The sequence below is a fragment of the Culex quinquefasciatus genome, chromosome 3 (genome assembly GCF_015732765.1).
Source record: "Culex quinquefasciatus strain JHB chromosome 3, VPISU_Cqui_1.0_pri_paternal, whole genome shotgun sequence".
In the NCBI taxonomy this organism is placed as follows: Eukaryota; Metazoa; Arthropoda; class Insecta; order Diptera; family Culicidae; genus Culex; species Culex quinquefasciatus.
In genome coordinates this window covers 63,670,107-63,688,280 of record NC_051863.1, presented here as the reverse complement: position 1 = coordinate 63,688,280, position 18,174 = coordinate 63,670,107, and the positions used below count along the sequence as shown (strand labels likewise).

General features: G+C 34.7%; 1 protein-coding gene across 26 annotated transcripts in view; it reads left to right on the top strand.

Annotated features, from left to right (window-relative positions):
* Positions 1-18,174, top strand: part of LOC6047138 (tropomyosin-2) — a 96,481-nt gene that overhangs the window by 49,651 nt on the left and 28,656 nt on the right. For 9 of the 26 annotated variants that reach the window (XM_038259175.1, XM_001864204.2, XM_038259180.1 and 6 more), the window contains 3 exons: positions 7,983-8,053; positions 11,857-11,932; positions 15,768-15,830. In XM_038259175.1, coding sequence (XP_038115103.1) covers positions 7,983-8,053; positions 11,857-11,932; positions 15,768-15,830 — 210 coding nt within the window. Of the gene's footprint in view, positions 1-7,982; positions 8,054-11,513; positions 11,585-11,856; positions 11,933-15,767; positions 15,831-16,140; positions 16,204-17,749; positions 17,813-18,174 lie in introns of all 26 variants that reach the window. The other 17 variants (XM_038259189.1, XM_038259172.1, XM_038259182.1 and 14 more) reach the window with 5 other exon arrangements.

Below are 18,174 nucleotides of genomic sequence, written 5' to 3'. Positions count from 1 at the left end.
GGATGATCGTGGAAGCGAGAATGAGAGAGAAAAGGAAAATGTCAATCGCGAGTGGGTAAACACAAAAACGTGTTCGGCTATGTTCGGCGCTGAGAGTTTCAATGAAGAGAGAAGAGCAGTTGTATTTGAGGCATGAATATTCAGGCGAGATAATTGTAGTTGCTGAGAGGTGATATTTTGATATTTTAACAACCCTGACTATACAATATATATGCAAGCTTAAGAAAGCGTATTGTAGATCTGAATAAAACCTACAAATTGCATTTAAAAGATTGCAAAAATGATACGACGTTTCAGAGAAATTGACAAATTAGAAAAAAAACGTAACGTATCGCGTAAAAAGAGGTTTCTCTGTAGCATTTTAATTTCAATGTGATTTCATTAAACTTTGTCGTCAATGTACTATCATTTTTATACGGAAGTTTGGCATGAAAATCGTACAAAAAAAAAAAAACAATTAAATTTGCCTTTTTTTAACTACTTTTAACTTTTAAATTTGACTAATAATGGCAATTGTTGTCAATAATTTTTCGGAATCGGATTTGTGGTCCATAAAGCTTTACAATAAAAAAATGCATGTTTTCATAAAAATTATTGATATGTAAGGCTATTTTTGACAAAGAACTTTGTCCTAAGGTTTCTATACGTGGTGTCAATTCAAAATTTTCGCGAAGCGAAAACGTTACGTGACGAATTCCCCTCTCGGCAAATTTCCCCTCTTTTTGGTGCACGCTGGTTGGATGAACGAACGTTTCCCAATCAGTCGATCGAGAGACGTGAGATTGATGTATCTAAAATCTCCCCCACTCCACCTCATGATTTTCGGATCGTCGACGAGCCAACAAAACTCGGCTCGGTCGGTCCCGAAAATTCATTCTATTGCTGGACGACGACGAGGACACATCAGAAGCAGATGGCCTGGTGGGCCGGTAGCAGACGGCCTGGAGGTCCGGGAGCAGATGGCTTGGAGGCAAGGACCAGCTAAGACATGCCGGTCGCGTGAGTCGATCATTGGAACTGGTCACCACCTGGAGTGGCCGGAGGCCCCGCGGATGTTCCGATGGGGGGACATTTTCCGGACCGTAAGAGTTGTGGCAATATGGGTATCAAACTTTATGGTTTTTGATACTGGACATGAAATTTGACATTTTGGCAGTAGTGGCCACCACCTGGAGTGGCCGGAGGCCCCGAGGATGTTCCGATAAGGGGACATTTGCGGAACCATAAGAGTTGGGGCAATATGGGTATCAAACTTTAGGGATTTTGATACTGGACATGAAATTTGATGTTTCGGCAGTAGTGACCACAATCCGGAGTGGCCGGAGGCCCCGGGGATGTTCCGATGGGGGGACATTTGCCGAACCGTAAGAGTTGGGGCAATATGGGTATCAAACTTTATGGTTTTTGATACTGGGCATGAAATTTGACATTTCGGCAGTAGCGGCCACAATTCGGAGTGGCCGGAGGCCCCGGGGATGTTCCGATAAGGGGACATTTGCGGAACCATAAGAGTTGGGGCAATATGGGTATCAAAATTTAGGGATTTTGATACTGGACATGAAATTTGACATTTTGGCAGTAGTGGCCACCACCTGGAGTGTCCGGAGGCCCCGCGGATGTTCCGATGGGGGGACATTTGCCGGACCGTAAGAGTTGGGGCAATATGGGTATCAAACTTTATGGTTTTTGATACTGGACATGAAATTTGACATTTTGGCAGTAGTGGCCACCACCTGGAGTGGCCGGAGGCCCCGAGGATGTTCCGATAAGGGGACATTTGCGGAACCATAAGAGTTGGGGCAATATGGGTATCAAACTTTAGGGATTTTGATACTGGACATGAAATTTGATGTTTCGGCAGTAGTGACCACAATCCGGAGTGGCCGGAGGCCCCGGGGATGTTCCGATGGGGGGACATTTGCCGAACCGTAAGAGTTGGGGCAATATGGGTATCAAACTTTAGGGATTTTGATACTGGACATGAAATTTGACATTTTGGCAGTAGTGGCCACCACCTGGAGTGGCCGGAGGCCCCGGGGATGTTCCGATAAGGGGACATTTGCCGGACCGTAAGAGTTGGTGTAATATGGGTACCAAACTTTATGGTTTTTGATACCGGACATGAAATTCGACATTTTGGCAGTAGTGGCCACCACCTGGAGTGGCCGGAGGCCCCGGGGATGTTCCGATAAGGGGACATTTGCCGGACCGTAAGAGTTGGTGTAATATGGGTACCAAACTTTATGGTTTTTGATACCGGACATGAAATTCGACATTTTGGCAGTAGTGGCCACAATCCGGAGTGGCCGGAGGCCCCGCGGATGTTCCGATGGGGGGACATTTGCCGGACCGTAAGAGTTGGGGGAATATGGGTATCAAACTTTAAGGATTTTGATACTGGACATGAAATTTGACATTTCGGCAGTAGTGGCCACAATCCGGAGTGGCCGGAGGCCCCGCGGATGTTCCGATGGGGGGACATTTGCCGGACCGTAAGAGTTGGGGCAATATGGGTATCAAACCTAATGGTTTTTGATACTGGACATGAAATTTGACATTTTGGCAGTAGTGGCCACAATCCGAAGTGGCCGGAGGCCCCGGGGATGTTCCGATGAGGGGACATTTGCCGGACCGTAAGAGTTGGGGCAATATGGGTATCAAACTTAATGATTTTTGATACTGGACATAACAAGTTGCATTTGGCCATTATCTGAAATCAAGCAGTTAAAATATGCTAATGCTAAGCAGTTAAAATATATTGCTTATTAGGCAGGAACTAATAAATAGACTACTGCAATGCACATTTTTTTGTGCCACTGTGAAAATCTGTTTCTGGAAATTTAGAATAACTATCTCGTAATCATTAAGAGCCCTGTAAAGGGTAGTTTTTAATGTCTGCTGTTCAAATTTCCTTTACTGCCGCCGATTGCTTGCAACAGCCTTGCAAAAACATTCCCGCATCTTGGTAACTTTCGAGTGGTGAAGGAAAGTAAATTGATTTCACTTCGATTTCTATTTCAGCTCCACTTGCAATTTCCGTCCCCTTAGTTCGATAGGACGGTTATTATAAGGGGGGAATTTGGACCGGATATTCTAATCGAAAATTTCAACAATCATCTTGCAAAGTTCTTTGTCATACTGGTCATGTGTAACATAACCACCTGCACCTTTTTTTATATTCAAATTATAATTTACATTACAGCTAACTTTTGCAGAAAATGGCAAATAATTCTTAATGATTTTGATGTATTTTTTAACTTTTTTTTATTTAGGGGGTTACATATATGTAAATCGGCAAAAATGTCAGAGTGTGGTTTAGGCACACAAAAAAACTTTTTAAAATCTAATTTCAGGGCATTAAAATATACATTTTCATTCATTAACAAAATAAATTTGAAGACATTTCGTCACTTTTTGATTTTTGTATTTTAAAAAAAAAGCTAAATTTAAAAATCGGGCTTCGTCATGCACACGGGATATGTCTTGAGAGTCTTCATCTCAAATTTCAGCCAATTTGGTCCACTCCGTCTCGAGATATCGTGGCACCCGTAAATCAACTCGGTGTTTAGAGAAAAATGCTCACATAGTTTGACAGCTCGCTTTGCGCATGGCAAAATTTTGATCTGAAATCGTCCCTAACTCGGTTCAATCACGAAATATCTTCATGAAACTTTCAGGAGTGATTGTAAATCATCTTTTTAATGAATTCAATTTTTTGTAATATGAAATTTTGTGATTTCTTACATGCATGTAACCCCTTAATTATTTCGGTCAAAAATCTTTTAAATTAATTTCGACCCTTAACTAAATGTTTAATGGCAAGCAACATTTTCACGTTTTGAAACAAAAAGCAGCATGAAATGCTTTATACATTTTGTTCGCAATTTCCAGCTTTTTCGGATCGGTGCACAGTGGGAAAAATCGAGCCAAAAAACGGACTTAATTGATGCCGGGCAATTAGAACATTCAACCGAGACTTTTCTTATGTGAAAAATTCCGAGGAATCGATTGTAATGGTGAGAACCCGCTGAAATTTGTGCAATGTCCGTTTAAGGACGATTTACCATGTTTTTGCTGTTATTAGTTTAAATAGTTGCTGAAATGTTCAATGCTTTGACATAATTTTATCTTCTGTCTTCTCTAGTTCATCGCATTGAGTTTCAGATACATTTTGCGGGTTCTCATAATTACCAATCGGATCCTCGGAATTTTTCACTTAAGAAAAAAAAAGTTATGTCAAAATATTGAACATTTCAGCAACATATTTAAAATTATTTGGTGGGTCTCGTGGCGCAGGGGTAGCGGCTTCGGCTGCCGATCCCGATAATGCTATGAGACGCGGGTTCGATTCCCGCCTTATCCACTGAGCTTCTATCGGATGGTGAAGTAAAACGTCGGTCCCGGTTTCTCCTGTCTCGTCAGAGGCGCTGGAGCAGAAATCCCACGTTAGAGGAAGGCCATGCCCCGGGGGGCGTAGTGCCAATAGTTTCGTTTTTTTTATTTAAAATTAATAAAAAAAACAGTAAAAAACAGGGAAAATCGGCCTTAAACGGGCATTATGCTAATTTCCGCGGGTTCTCACCATCACCAATCGATTCCTCGGAATTTTTCACACAAGCAGAGTTTTGGTTGAATGTTTTTTATTGACCGGCATAATTAAGTTCGTTTTTTGCTTCAATTTTTCCCACTGTGCGGTGGTCTTCCTAAGTCAAAATTTGTAAAAAGCCTCAAGTTCCCAATTTTGTTATGAATTTAAATTTCGTGGCATTGCTAGACTTTGGTTTATTTTTCCGCATAATTCAATCGGTTAGGCTGCATTTTTTTCAATATTGATTTATCAAATAGTAGCGTTTACATTTTTATTTAAAATCCGGGATGACTGTGCCACATTCTTACAAATTTCTGATGTGGAAATTGAATTGATCAAGTTGCTTTTGACGTTTAATTTTTTTTTTGAAAAATTTATATTCAATTTCGTTCGTTAACTTTGATTTTATTTAATGGGTAATTCTCTACCAACTCACACGAAATTGGGAAAAGTTGCCCCGACCCCTCTTCGATTTGCGTGAAACTTTGTCCTAAGGGGTAACTTTTGTCCCTGATCACGAATCCGAGGTCCGTTTTTTGATATCTCGTGACGGAGGGGCGGTACGATCCCTTCCATTTTTGAACATGCGAAAAAAGAGGTGTTTTTCAATAATTTGCAGCCTGAAACGGTGATGAGATAGAAATTTGGTGTCAAAGGGACTTTTATGTAAAATTAGACGCCCGATTTGATGGCGTACTCAGAATTCCGAAAAAAAAACGTATTTTTCATCGAAAAAAACACTAAAAAGGTTTTAAAAATTCTCTCATTTTCCGTTACTCGACTGTAAAAAATTTTGGAACATGTTTTTTTATGGGAAATTTAATGTACTTTTCGAATCTACATTGACCCAGAAGGGTCATTTTTCATTTAGAACAAAATTTTTCATTTTAAAATTTCATGTTTTTTCTAACTTTGCAGGGTTATTTTTTAGAGTGTAACAATGTTCTACAAAGTTGTAGAGCAGACAATTTCAAAAAAATTTGATGTTTGCTTATTAACATCACTTGTTATCACGATTTTACGAAAAAAAGTTTTGAAAAAGTTACTTTTTGCGTTTTTCTTCGTTTCGTCGCGGGTGACTATGAACGGCCATGATCGATGACGACCAACTTTTTCAAAACTTTTTTTCGTAAAATCGCGATAACTCGTGATGTTTACAAGCAAACCCCTTATGTCTATTTATCAAATTTTTTGTAATTGTCTGCTCTACAACTTTGTAGAACATTGTTACACTCTAAAAAATAACCCTGCAAAGTTAGAAAAAACACGAAATTTTAAAATGAAAAATTTTGTTCTAAATGAAAAAATGACCCTTCTGGGTCAATGTAGATTCGAAAAGTACATTAAATTTCCCAAAAAATAACATGCTCCAAAAAATTTTACAGTCGAGTAACGGAAAATGAGAGAATTTTTAAAACTTTTTAGTGTTTTTTTCGATGAAAAATACGTTTTTTCAGAATTCTGAGTACGCCATCAAATCGGGCGTCTAATTTTACATAAAAGTCCCTTTGACACCAAATTTCTATCTCATCACCGTTTCAGGCTGCAAATTATTGAAAAACACCTCTTTTTTCGCATGTTCAAAAATGGAAGGGGTCGTACCGCCCCTCCGTCACGAGTAATCAAAAAACGGACCTCGGATTCGTGATCAGGGACAAAAGTTATCCCATAGGACAAAGTTTCACGCAAATCGAAGAGGGGTCGGGGCAACTGCTGTGTGAGTTGGCGGAGAATTACCCTAATAAAATCCTTATAAAAATACTGTACTTACTGTACTTCATCTTGAGGTACTTTAAACACTTTTCTACAAAGTTTAGTTTGATTCCATACCATTCCTTTTGTATGGAATACGCATTTTTAATTTTGCAAAATAATCCTTCAATCTATCAAGGTCACTCAAACCCCGATGATTTGACACCAACTGTTGTCAAACGAACGGGATCACATTTTAGTTTGACACCCCTTATACACGGAGTTCACAGACACTATCAAACGTTTGTTTTGGTAGTGTAAAAAGTGACAGTTTGTCACTTTTTAGTTTGACTTTGACCAACTAACGGGGTACAAACTAAAAAAGTGTCAAACGAAAAAGTGACCAACCACCAGGGGTTGAGTGTATTTACTTGAATATCATATCAGTATGGTCAGAATGACAAAGTGAAAAGAAAATCTTATATTTATACCTACTCAATATCAAAAATATAAAAAAATAAAACAAACAAACAAAAAGTTATATTTGCAGGAGCAATTCGGCGCAATGAAATGGAATAAGTTAAAGTTCAGCAATAAAAGGACTATGTGTTTTAAGCTTTGTGATAATTTTTGTAAAATTTCTACCGATTTTATCTTCTTTTGTTTGACAAGGACATGAAGAAATGAGCTCCGGAGTGATTTTTTCTTGATACTTTGAGTATCTGTGCAGTCTTAAGTTTTTACTTGTATTAAGATATTCTTAAATTTAGGGCTTCTAAATTTTCCTGGTTTTGAATTTTCCGGGAAACGGGAAAATATTAAATCCCGGGAATTCTAAAGGTTTGGATAATCGAGTATTGACTGTAATTTGTTTATATCTTCATTTAAGTCAATTTCAATTCAATTCAATTCATGTTTATTATTTGTACTTCTAATAATACAATTTGCTTATCTTGTCAAATACAATCATTGAAATAAATGCAGTTAATTTCCATCGATTAAGCGAGAACAGAAAAAACTGTTTAAAATAACTGCTACTTCATTTGAGTCAGTATCGCCAAATATCGAAACATTGTGCAAAAAATGGCTTCAACTGCTGTCATAAATCGTTAATTTAGTCTTAATTCGCCCTAAATGCTTGTGCCTAAGGAAAATAGATAAAATATGAAAATTTTATTCGAATAAAAATCATTCAAATACTTCAATACAATACCCAACCCATTAACAATTTATGAAGTTATATAGAAAATATTTTAAGAGCTAGGCGTTTTGCGGATCTGTTAACTGAAATTTTACCAATAAATTTAGGAGTATCCGAAAATCCAAGTCCAAAGAGTAATCGCTGAGGAATCACCGTCATTTCCAGAGCCGTCGTCATCAACAAGTGAACAAGTCGAATCGATCTGCTGGTTGAAAAGTGTTTCAAGAGTTCTACAAATATTTGCTATTTTATTGTTTTAAAGTGGCTTCCAAATGACTTATGCCTAATTGATACCCTACTTGATGCTTCCAATTCCCTTCAAAACCCCCTAACAAACTTCCGCTGAGTGAGTTTCAGTGCTAATCCGAGTTGCATGGATTGTAAATTTCAAAAACACCAAATTTCCTCCACAAAAAGGACCGTCACTCAAATTTTTTTGTTTTTTATTCCCCCCCCCCTTTCTTCCGAAAACTCGTTCGCGATCCTCAATTAAAATGACAGGTCGCTCGTAAACTGGCCATGGTTGAGGCCGATCTGGAGCGTGCTGAAGAGCGTGCCGAGGCCGGTGAAGGGTACGTCTTCGATCGGAACTGTGTGTTTTGTTTGTTTGTCCCAACGAGAGTTGTTTTGTTTGTTTAATTTACTGTTGTTTTGTTTGATAAGTGTCGCGCCGCCCGACGTTAAACTCCCTAACAATTTGCTTTATTTGTCGACCAATTTTTCGCTCACTTTTGCTGCCATTTCGAGAGGGATAAACCCACCTTAAAAGCCGATAACGAGTTTTGAGGTTTTTTCTTCTTTAATTTAAAGCAATTAATTGCCAAAAAAAAAAGAAGACGTAAAATGGAGCAATTTTCGCGTGGGTGCATCCCCCCTGGAATAATAATGGCAGAAAGAGTGAGATGAAGTAACAAGGAAAGAAAAGAAAAGAGAAGACATAAAAGTCGAGATTTCTTCTTTGAAAAATGAATCCTCAACAGGTGAATACAGATGTGGTGGTGCCGCGGTGCAGTGATGAAAACGTGGTGATGATTTGGACAAACGTCAGTTTGGCGATGAAATTTTCTACCGGTTACGGTGAACTTGGAACAATAGGTCATCAAAAATGACTTATACCGAGCTTTTGGGGTGTGATGAGAAATGTTTGAAATTTATGGTTTGCAAGTTTGCAACTTACAAATGGAACCTTCAATTAAAAGCCTGTTTAGCATTCTCTTTTTTTATGTTTGTTTTTTTTTTGTAATTTATGCAAACAGTTAAATTTAGTTTATAAAATTTGTTAATTTATTGAAAAATACGAAAACTGGATTTGAACCAAATGTTTCTGCATGTTAATGCAAGATTTCATGTTTTGTTTATGTTAAGTTTTCAATGCATTCTGAAAATGATTTTACTGTTCAACTTGATTTGATAAAATTCAAAATTATGCACATAAATTTGTCCTTATTCTTATAGAATTTTTTTTATGTTTTTAAGATTTTTGTAAAAGACAGTTTGTTTGAGTCCAAAAAATATTTTAATTAATATTTTTCTGATAAAAAAAATACACATTCATAATAATGAACCATTTTTTAAGCTTTCTTGAAATGCTTTTGTAGCAAAATGCTTATTTTATGATAAACTTACTTGTTTTTTAAATAAATCCCATAAATTTCACACTTTTTTGCGAATTTTATTTGAAATGTTATTATAATCGCTTTTCTTATTTCTTCACAATATGATTTCTTTTAGTGACCAGAATTTTTCTTTTTTCTGATACTGTTTTATCTTACAAACAATTTTTTTAATCAACTCGTATTTCTTCATACCAAATGATTGTATGATTTTTTGAATTAATTTCTTTTAAATGATTAAGCATTGAAAGTTTATTGAAAATATTTACTACGAAGCCAAGTTCAAATTAGAGTTTATTTTCATATTTATTATGTTTTGTTCAAATTGATGTCGTAAAAAAATTGCATTTCCACAATACTTCCCCTTACTCACTAAAGATGCATTGCAAAGTTAATTTAAAATCTATCAACAGTAAACAAATATTGATTCTAAAAGTTATTGTGTATTAGAATACGCATTTAAAATTTTTGAACACAAGTAAACTATATTTTTTTTGAATCGGATTTTACCTGAATAAAGTTGTAGAAAAACAATGAAAAAATATTTTAATCAATTTTGATTAAACTTTATTTTTTAACTGCTTAAAAGTTTTGCATTGTTTTTTTCGAATTTTTTGTTGTTTTCCAACGAAATTAATAAATTTATTCTTTTTGTATGATTTTTTTGCATACATTTTTTCGATGTTTTATGATTTTATAAACCATTACAGTTGTTTTGAAAATTATAAATTTTACTTACTGTGAAGCCAGGTTCAAATCAGAGTTTATATTTTATTAAATTTATTAAGTTTAGCTGAAAATAATTTTGTTTTCACAATTTTAAACACTCTTTACATTACCCACTAAAGATTAAATTTGGAATGCTAAAAAAAAAACAAAAATCTGCTGAATTCTACCAACAGTTAACAAATATATTTATTGTTTAAATATTGTGTATTTGAATTAGCATTTAAAATGTGTGCAATAAATTTTTGATTTATAAACTCAAGTTAACAATATTAGGAATCTGATTTAGTTTTATTTAATAATTAAACTGCATTTGATTTATTTTGCTATCTGTTATTAGATTAATTATAACAAAAGAAATATCAGAATCAGAATATCAGAAATCGCCTGTTTAATATTTTCTTTTTATGTACTGAAAAACTGTTCTTATGTGCATTTTTATTGATAATTGAATTTTTATTTATGGATATAATAAGTAAAATGGGATCTGTTTTGCTATTGAAAATAAATAGATTTTTAAAATGCTTAAAACAATGTTAACTTTAGCCTGGAAAACTTATGTTTGTTTCGTTTATGAAAACAAAGTTCTATACATATAACATTTTAAAGAAAGAATCTTATCACTGGCAATCCTGTCAACGAAATAAGTACTTCAATAAAGTTTATGTAGTTTTTCATACCTATATGTTTTCGCAATTTTTTGATAGTTGCATGATCTGTCCATTTTTTTACAAACTTTCAAAATCTGGCAACCCTGTCATAAAATATTGCCACATAAAAGAAATTCGTCAAACTTTTCAAAAACAAATGATGCATTTTTTTATTAAATTGCGTTAATTTGGTATTAGAAAGAACTTTTTGAATCTTTTTTTTAGACCTGGCAATCTTGTCAAAACATATTGCCACATTAAACATCTAATAAAAAGGTTTTTAGCGAGAAAAATGTGAAAACCGGCTGCACTGCCAAATATAATGATAACTGCTTAAGAGAACTGAATTTCATCTCGATTGGCCACCATAATGCACCCTGTATTCGCCTGGAACAAACAATCCTTTCCATTTCAGCCATAAATTTAGCATCATCAGCAGCCAGAGTAGTTACATCGTTCGGAACAAAATTCATCGACGGCCCCCGATTTCCTGATCATAACCACAACAATCGCTATTGTTTTTTTACTAATCATTTACAGTTTGATATAATCATTTTTTTTTCTACTAAATACCAGAAAGCTAGCTAGACAGAAAGAGATATCTTACCGATGTTTTGATCAGAATCAACCGTTGTCGACCGCTGTCAAAATCAGCAACGTTTGCTTCTGATTCCAACTAACCTGCCATGTACAATTTTGCTAACCTTGTTTTTCTTTCCCTCCGTCATCCGCCGTCGCTCCCCGATCGGTAAACGAACTTCAAATCGTTCGTCCCGGATTCGGACGCGACTGCGCTGGCTTTTATTTTTATGCCAAATCGATGTTGTGACTTGGACTAACCTGAACACGCGCGCCGTCAAACCCAAAACAATACCAAACACCTGCATTACACCACCTTGAACACACTGACACCTTGTGGAACAACAACAAAACAACGCCGCCTAACCCTTGCTGCCCAATTTGACTGCGTGTGTGTGTGTGCGTGATTCAAAACCATGACCTCGGTGGACCTTCAACAACGCCTGTACGAATTGGACCGCCAGGTGGCCAGAAAGCTCGTCCTCATGGAGCAGGACCTGGAACGTTCCGAGGAGAAGGTCGAAATGAACGAAAGGTTTGTTGTTTGTCGCTTAAAACTAACCTATAAATAACTTGCAAGCGCAACTGTTGCTGTCAGTTTTTTTTCTACTTTTTCTAGGTTAGGGTACAACCCGATCCGATCGAAGAAATTTCAAGGTCTCGCGCAGTCTTCGCTGCGGAAATCGGATCTTCCTCGAATCGGATCGATCGTGTACCGAACTCGATACACATGATCAACCGATCTCTGATTGTGCGTCTTTTTCTTCTTTTTTTCTTTTTCTTCAACAACTTTTGCGAAACTTGCAGCAAGATCGTCGAGCTTGAGGAGGAGCTGCGCGTTGTCGGCAACAACCTGAAGTCGCTGGAAGTCTCGGAAGAGAAGGTATGGCGAGGTGTTTGGAGTGGGGTGGCAAAGGGGGAAGTGTTGCCAACCCCTGGGGTGTTCCGATGTATCGTCATGATCGTGTTCAGACGCGGATCAGGTGTGAAAATGTCGCGGTTTGGTGGCAAGTGTCTTGTTTGGGGAGATTCTATGGTTGAGTTTCTCCAGATAAGAAATGTAGAACATCAAATCGGAGCGACATTGCAGATTCTGATCAACGTCTGAACACGGCGTCCTTACTTTAGGTTGGGAAATTATGGATTGAATTGTTGAGATACCAATTAACTTAATGTTTTATCAAAATATTTGTTAAAATTTAGTCACAATGAGCATGAATTTACACGTTTTCTAGTTTTTATGACGGTTGATGCTGACAAATTGATTGAATTGGAATTATTTTAAAAAAGATTAAAAGAAATTAAATAATGTCACACTTTCTGAGTTTTTCATAAATTTAAAGAAAACGACTTCTTTAATTGTGTTTTTTAAACTTATACATTTTACATTTTAAAACAGTTCGAATTTACAGCCGAATTTTTTGGTTTAAAATGTTAAAGTAAACAACAAAATAACCCTTTAAAAATTAAAAATATAGTAGAAAATTTAAAACTGATTAGGCAAAATGTAGTCTAAATTCATTTTGATAATCATTATAAGCTTGAGTTAAATCTGAATAATTCACTGAATTTTCACAAATAGTCTTTCCCTTGATTGTTTTGATTAGTATTAAGCTTTGTGCAGCGATTCCTTATACCAAATAAGCCATTTTATATCATTGGATTCTCAATATAAATTTGAAGGCTGTCCATACCAAAGCGCTATAAAAATAAAAAAAAATCCGGATCTTGATATGTGGGCTTCTTAAAATAAATGAACACAAAAAAAAAGAAAAACCTCTCAAATTCTAATATGAATTTTTAACACAAAAACAAGATTTTGACAAACTTTCTCTATTTTTTTAATGTTCTGATTTAATTTTGTCAATGAAAAGTTGCAACTTTTGAGCTATAGTGCTTATCGGACCTTTTTTCCATAAAAAATAGATTGCAAAAAACACTAAAACTAAATGTTTCTTGCAGAACCTTGAAAATTGTGAATAAATCGGAATACATTTTGCTTATTTCTGTATTTTTAATCAAATGAAGGCACATTTTCACAAATTTTGAGTTTTTGTATTATAGACGAATATGTTTGAGAAAAAAATGTCAATAATAAAATGATATTTTTGTTATTGCTCATACAGCACAACTTTAATGGTGTATAAAGAATTTTGACTTACTTTTCGACTTAACATTTCAAAAATATGGGGTTGAAATTTGGAATCTAGTTTTATTTGGTTTGTCCTGTCCCCTAGACTCAAGGGACAAAAACCTTTTAAAAAATCGAAAAAAAAACAAAAAAAACGATTGTTTTTTTCTAAAAGACATCTAAAACTGTAATTTTTTTTTTAAATTGCAATTAAAAAGTTGTGATTTTCTGTTTAGTTGAATGGATTTTGATAAATAACCATCTTAGATTTTTTTCCGAAATAAATATATTTTTCCAATTTAAAATAAAGCTTTTTCTCGTAGATCTTCATGGCCAATCAAGATAGAAAATATAAACTTTTTTAAATCCTAATCTATTAGCTCGTTAATTTTTCAAAATGCGATAATACGTAAACTTTTGATTATCTTGATCAAATGCGTAAAAACAAAATCAAAAAATTGTTTAGTTTTTTGGAGTAAATCTTTAACTAAATTAAATAAGATTCATGACTTATAATATGAAATAAAGTTTTATTAGTAGAATATTTGACAAAGTTTACGAAAGGTTAATAAACAAAAAGTTAATTAAAAAGAAATCTATTCGGAGAAATTGAAACAACAGTTTTTTTTATTTCATAATTCAACGAACTTAATGAAACTGATGCTTATGAAAATTCTGATAATGATTAAATTAACAAGTCCCTTCATTATTGTATTTTAAGTTTTTTTGTAAAAAAAAAAATACTTCAATGGGCTGATTTTTTTTAGAAAATAATTAAAAATAATATATTTCTATATTTGTTCAAATTTTACTAATTTCTCGAATTATGAATTTTATTAATATTATTGTTTCAAAAACATGAGTTTCAAGTATTGAAATAAGGTTATAAGATAAATAATAATTTTGTATGCCTTTTTCTTGAAGTTTAAAAAAATATTGGTTAAAAGTTGAATTTTTTTCTTTATTTTTTAACTATCGATGTTAAACCATTTTTTAAGTTATGCTATATAAAACAAAAACGTAAAAGTCAATGTTTTAGCTGCGAATCAAAATTTCTCAAATGAAACGATTTCACCTTTCAATGTTGTACTCTTAAAACTTTTTTTAGCATAGTGACTTAAATTAATTCATCTTCTGTCCTCATTAAATTGTACATCTAAAGCATTTTTAGTTTCAACCTATTTCTAATGGGTTTTCCATGTAGATTTATTGAAATAAATCCATCTTGGAAGTTCAGATAACAAACACTGAGAATCAGTATTATACATATTACTATGGTAACACGAAGTGTGTTATCCTGGTTGAACTCAAAAATCCCATGCAGATGTGTAAAAGCAAACTGAAAAATGACGCGCACTGTTTGATCGACCAAAAGAAAAAAAAGCAAAAAAAGATAAACAGAAAATTCACTTTTTTCGATATGAATTTTTAGCCATTATTGGGATGGAATCTCCAATGATATGATAGAATTTGCCATCAGCAACAAAATTTACGTGCTTTTTCAGTACTATCGTTTAAATTGCGAAAAACAATAAAATCAAAAACCCAAACATTGACTTGTTATGGGCTACCATTTGACAGATAGTGCTTTTGTTGTGGGCTCTCATTTGACAACCGTGCTAATGTCGACTGCTGACAGTTTGCTTTGATCGGAATAGGGTTGCCATCCCCCCACTTTTCTCAGATTTCTTCAAACTGTTAAATTGTACTTTTGCATAAGTTTTCGCTTTACTTTGATTGAAAAGCTTAAATGAAACTGATTGTTTCATTGGATGATTTTTTTCTAGCTATTCACTAGAACTCTTTTTAATTTTTTTGAAAAATATTGATTATTTTACTTATTTAATGTGACATTGCCAATGTTTTCAAAATGTAAATATGTATTTTTCGGGGGTCAACTTTCGCCATGATTATAACAAAAATCCCCTTTTGTTGATGTAAAATAAGATTTTTTTAAATGCGAATAACGCTCGAAAATTTAACTGGAATATTATAAAAAGCAGCAAAAAAAACCTAATACTTCAAATATAAAACAAAAACTAAACTAAAATTAATGAATTCAAAAATACTTAAAATGAACAAAAAAAAAAATCTAAAACATGAAAAGTAATGTTTTTCTTAGAACAAAAGGTTGCTTAAAATAACCTTCTGAATACGGGAAAAATACAAATTTTCGAAAATCAAATGGGTAGTAGAGGGTTAACAAAAACTTGACCTAGCGTTTTTTTCTAATTTTGTGGTATTTCAAAATTAAAAAAATGTTTGGTTTCGTTTTTTGGATTTGATTTAGCAAAAACATTACTTTTTATCTGTCTTTATGGTATGGTATCTCAACAATTCTTTTTATTCCCCAACATCTTTTCGTGGATTACTCATTCGCTATACAATTTCGACTGCAAAACATACATTTGACCATATTCTTCGAACCATAAAATATCATCGAGTGTTTCCCAGCAAAAGTGGACAATTTCTCAATGTTTATTTTTTTACTTTTACTTTAAACACTTTTCCCCACAACCAACAACGACTCTTACGACTTACTTCCCTCAAAAACAAAAACAAAAACAAAAACCCTTGAACCAATTAGGCCAACCAACGCGAGGAGGAGTACAAGAACCAAATCAAGACCCTGACCACCCGTCTAAAGGAGGTACAGCAGAGACCACGTGTGCTGCTTGACCGTTGTTTTCTTTCGATGTTCCACGTGTGATTTTCTCCCCTGACCAAAACATAACCTCTCTCTCGTGTTTGAATTCGCCGTTGTTTTCCACTTAAAAAAATGTTAATCCAGAAAGAACTGAAAGAAATTTTGAACATTTTTGAAGCGTTACTAATCGAATGACGTTTTTGATATTTTTTATGTCTCAACTTTGATGGACGCTAAAAACTAAAAAAATGCTAACTAACCGCCAAAAAAACACATAAATATCGAACAAAATCGATACTCGCAAAATCTGCAGGCCACGCAACGGGAGGAAACGTACGGCGGACAAGTCAGAGTGCTGGACCAGCGTCTGAAGGAGGTATTTAAAGGTTTTTTTCCAGACTCCCAGCAAAACCGCAGTAGGCATTGATTGTGTCGGAAAAGTTGAACAAAAACAAGCACGGCCCAGTAGCGAGAAAAAAAACTGCATCTTGTGTCCTCTCTCTTTCTGTTACTTGCGGAAGTGGGGTTGTCCTGACTTTTTTTTTTTAGTAGAAGCCTTCCTATTTGTGTCTCTTTTGTCTATCTTTTTTTCCGTTTGAGTATCTACAAATATTGGTTTTTCGTTTTTTTACTGTAATGTATTGCTCATATTTGTTGACTCATTTCTGTGTAAATATCACTAAAACAAGCGCTTCAATTTGTGTGTAAATATTGTGTAAAGTATCTTTGTTATACTTTTTGTCGTGTTAATCTAGTAAATTTAAAAAAAATTAAGTACAGTCGTCGCTCTGATTGTCGATCTTCTCTATCTCAATATTGCCCCATCTATCGATGGTTTCTAAAGTCCCTTAAAGCTACATACTTCGAAGTTTTCTTTTCGTGAAATTCTTTCTAGCTCGATGAATCCCTTTCTCGATGGTCGCTAGGATTCAATTTAGACGTTTTTCTTTCTGATACGGAGCTTTGACGGGAGTTTGACATTTATTTATATACGCGTCATATCGGAAAAAATAATCTTCGAGTGTTTATTTTCATCACAAACCTGAGATTTTCCTTCCTCGATGGTCCCTTCGATATTGGCAATCAAAAGCTAAATGTATTTCAAATTTCATTTTTTTCAAATAGAGTCGCCGTCACTCACTATTACTACCACTCACGCGAGAGTGCTCATTCTTTACTCTCGCACTGTTTGGAATCGCCCAATGAGTGAGAATAGACCTTCACTAGCAAACTTTTCTCATCGATGAGAGTGAGATGCGGAACTGTCAAAAAAGCATCAAGAGTAAACAATATTTTCATAGCTCTCTTTGTTTCTTTTGTTATTTATTTTTCGCTCAAGAGAGATGACCGACTTGCTCTCTTTACTTAAAGAGAATAACTGCTCTGATTTCATGGTTTTTATTCTCCTAATCGTGGCAAGATGTTCACGATGATCGTATCTTCGTAGCAATAAAGTTATTAAATACTGCTGAATCACAAGCAAATATTTGAAAAGAACCAAAGTTCAATGAATCACAGTCGTTCCTTGCTATCTCCAACACAGATTATTACGCCAACCTCGCGTAAGTACCTTGGCGTGTGTGTAGCGTTTATCTCTGCTCTTCTTGTATCTTATCTTTTTCCGAGAGAGCCACTACATGGCCAAACTTGGCCAAGTCTGAGTACCCGACAGTGTCGCAATCCGTAATCAGCCGGTTTGCACAAGTTTTAGTGCGGCGTGGTCGAGAGGTTTGCCTTAACGTTTTCGTGACACATGCCTTAAGAATGAATGAAATTTTATCAATTTTAGCAACAATTTTGAAATTTTTGCGACATCTTGAAATCGACTTGAAAACCAAAAAAAAAAAAAGCGAATGTGTAACCAAAACCCCCTCCCTTGACTTCAAATTTTTAACCAAACAACTCAACTCCAAATTTAATAGGCCATGGCATCACGTGACTCGGTTGAGGATAAAATCCACCAATTGAACGATAAGTTGACCAATGTAAGTGTGCCGATGCCGATGGTGGACGTGTGTGGGTGGTTATTCCACACGCACATACATCTGCCACAGTTCAAGCTCTTTAACTTTTTTTTTGTTATCTTTCACTTAACATTGGTGCGGGGTAAACGGGAAATCAAAATTTAAGAAAGCAGTTTCGATTTGGGTTTACTTTTTCGAATAATTTAGTTTGGCTGTTCCAACACACATTCACAAAGTTAGGATTTGTTAAATTGTTACATTATAATTTTGTTTAGGCTCAACGTAACATGTTTAAAAGGAAATTCTTTATTTTCAGTCTTATAAGTAAACAAATATGATTTTTAACTTTATAGGTCTAACTTTCTTTCCTTTCTTGTAGTACT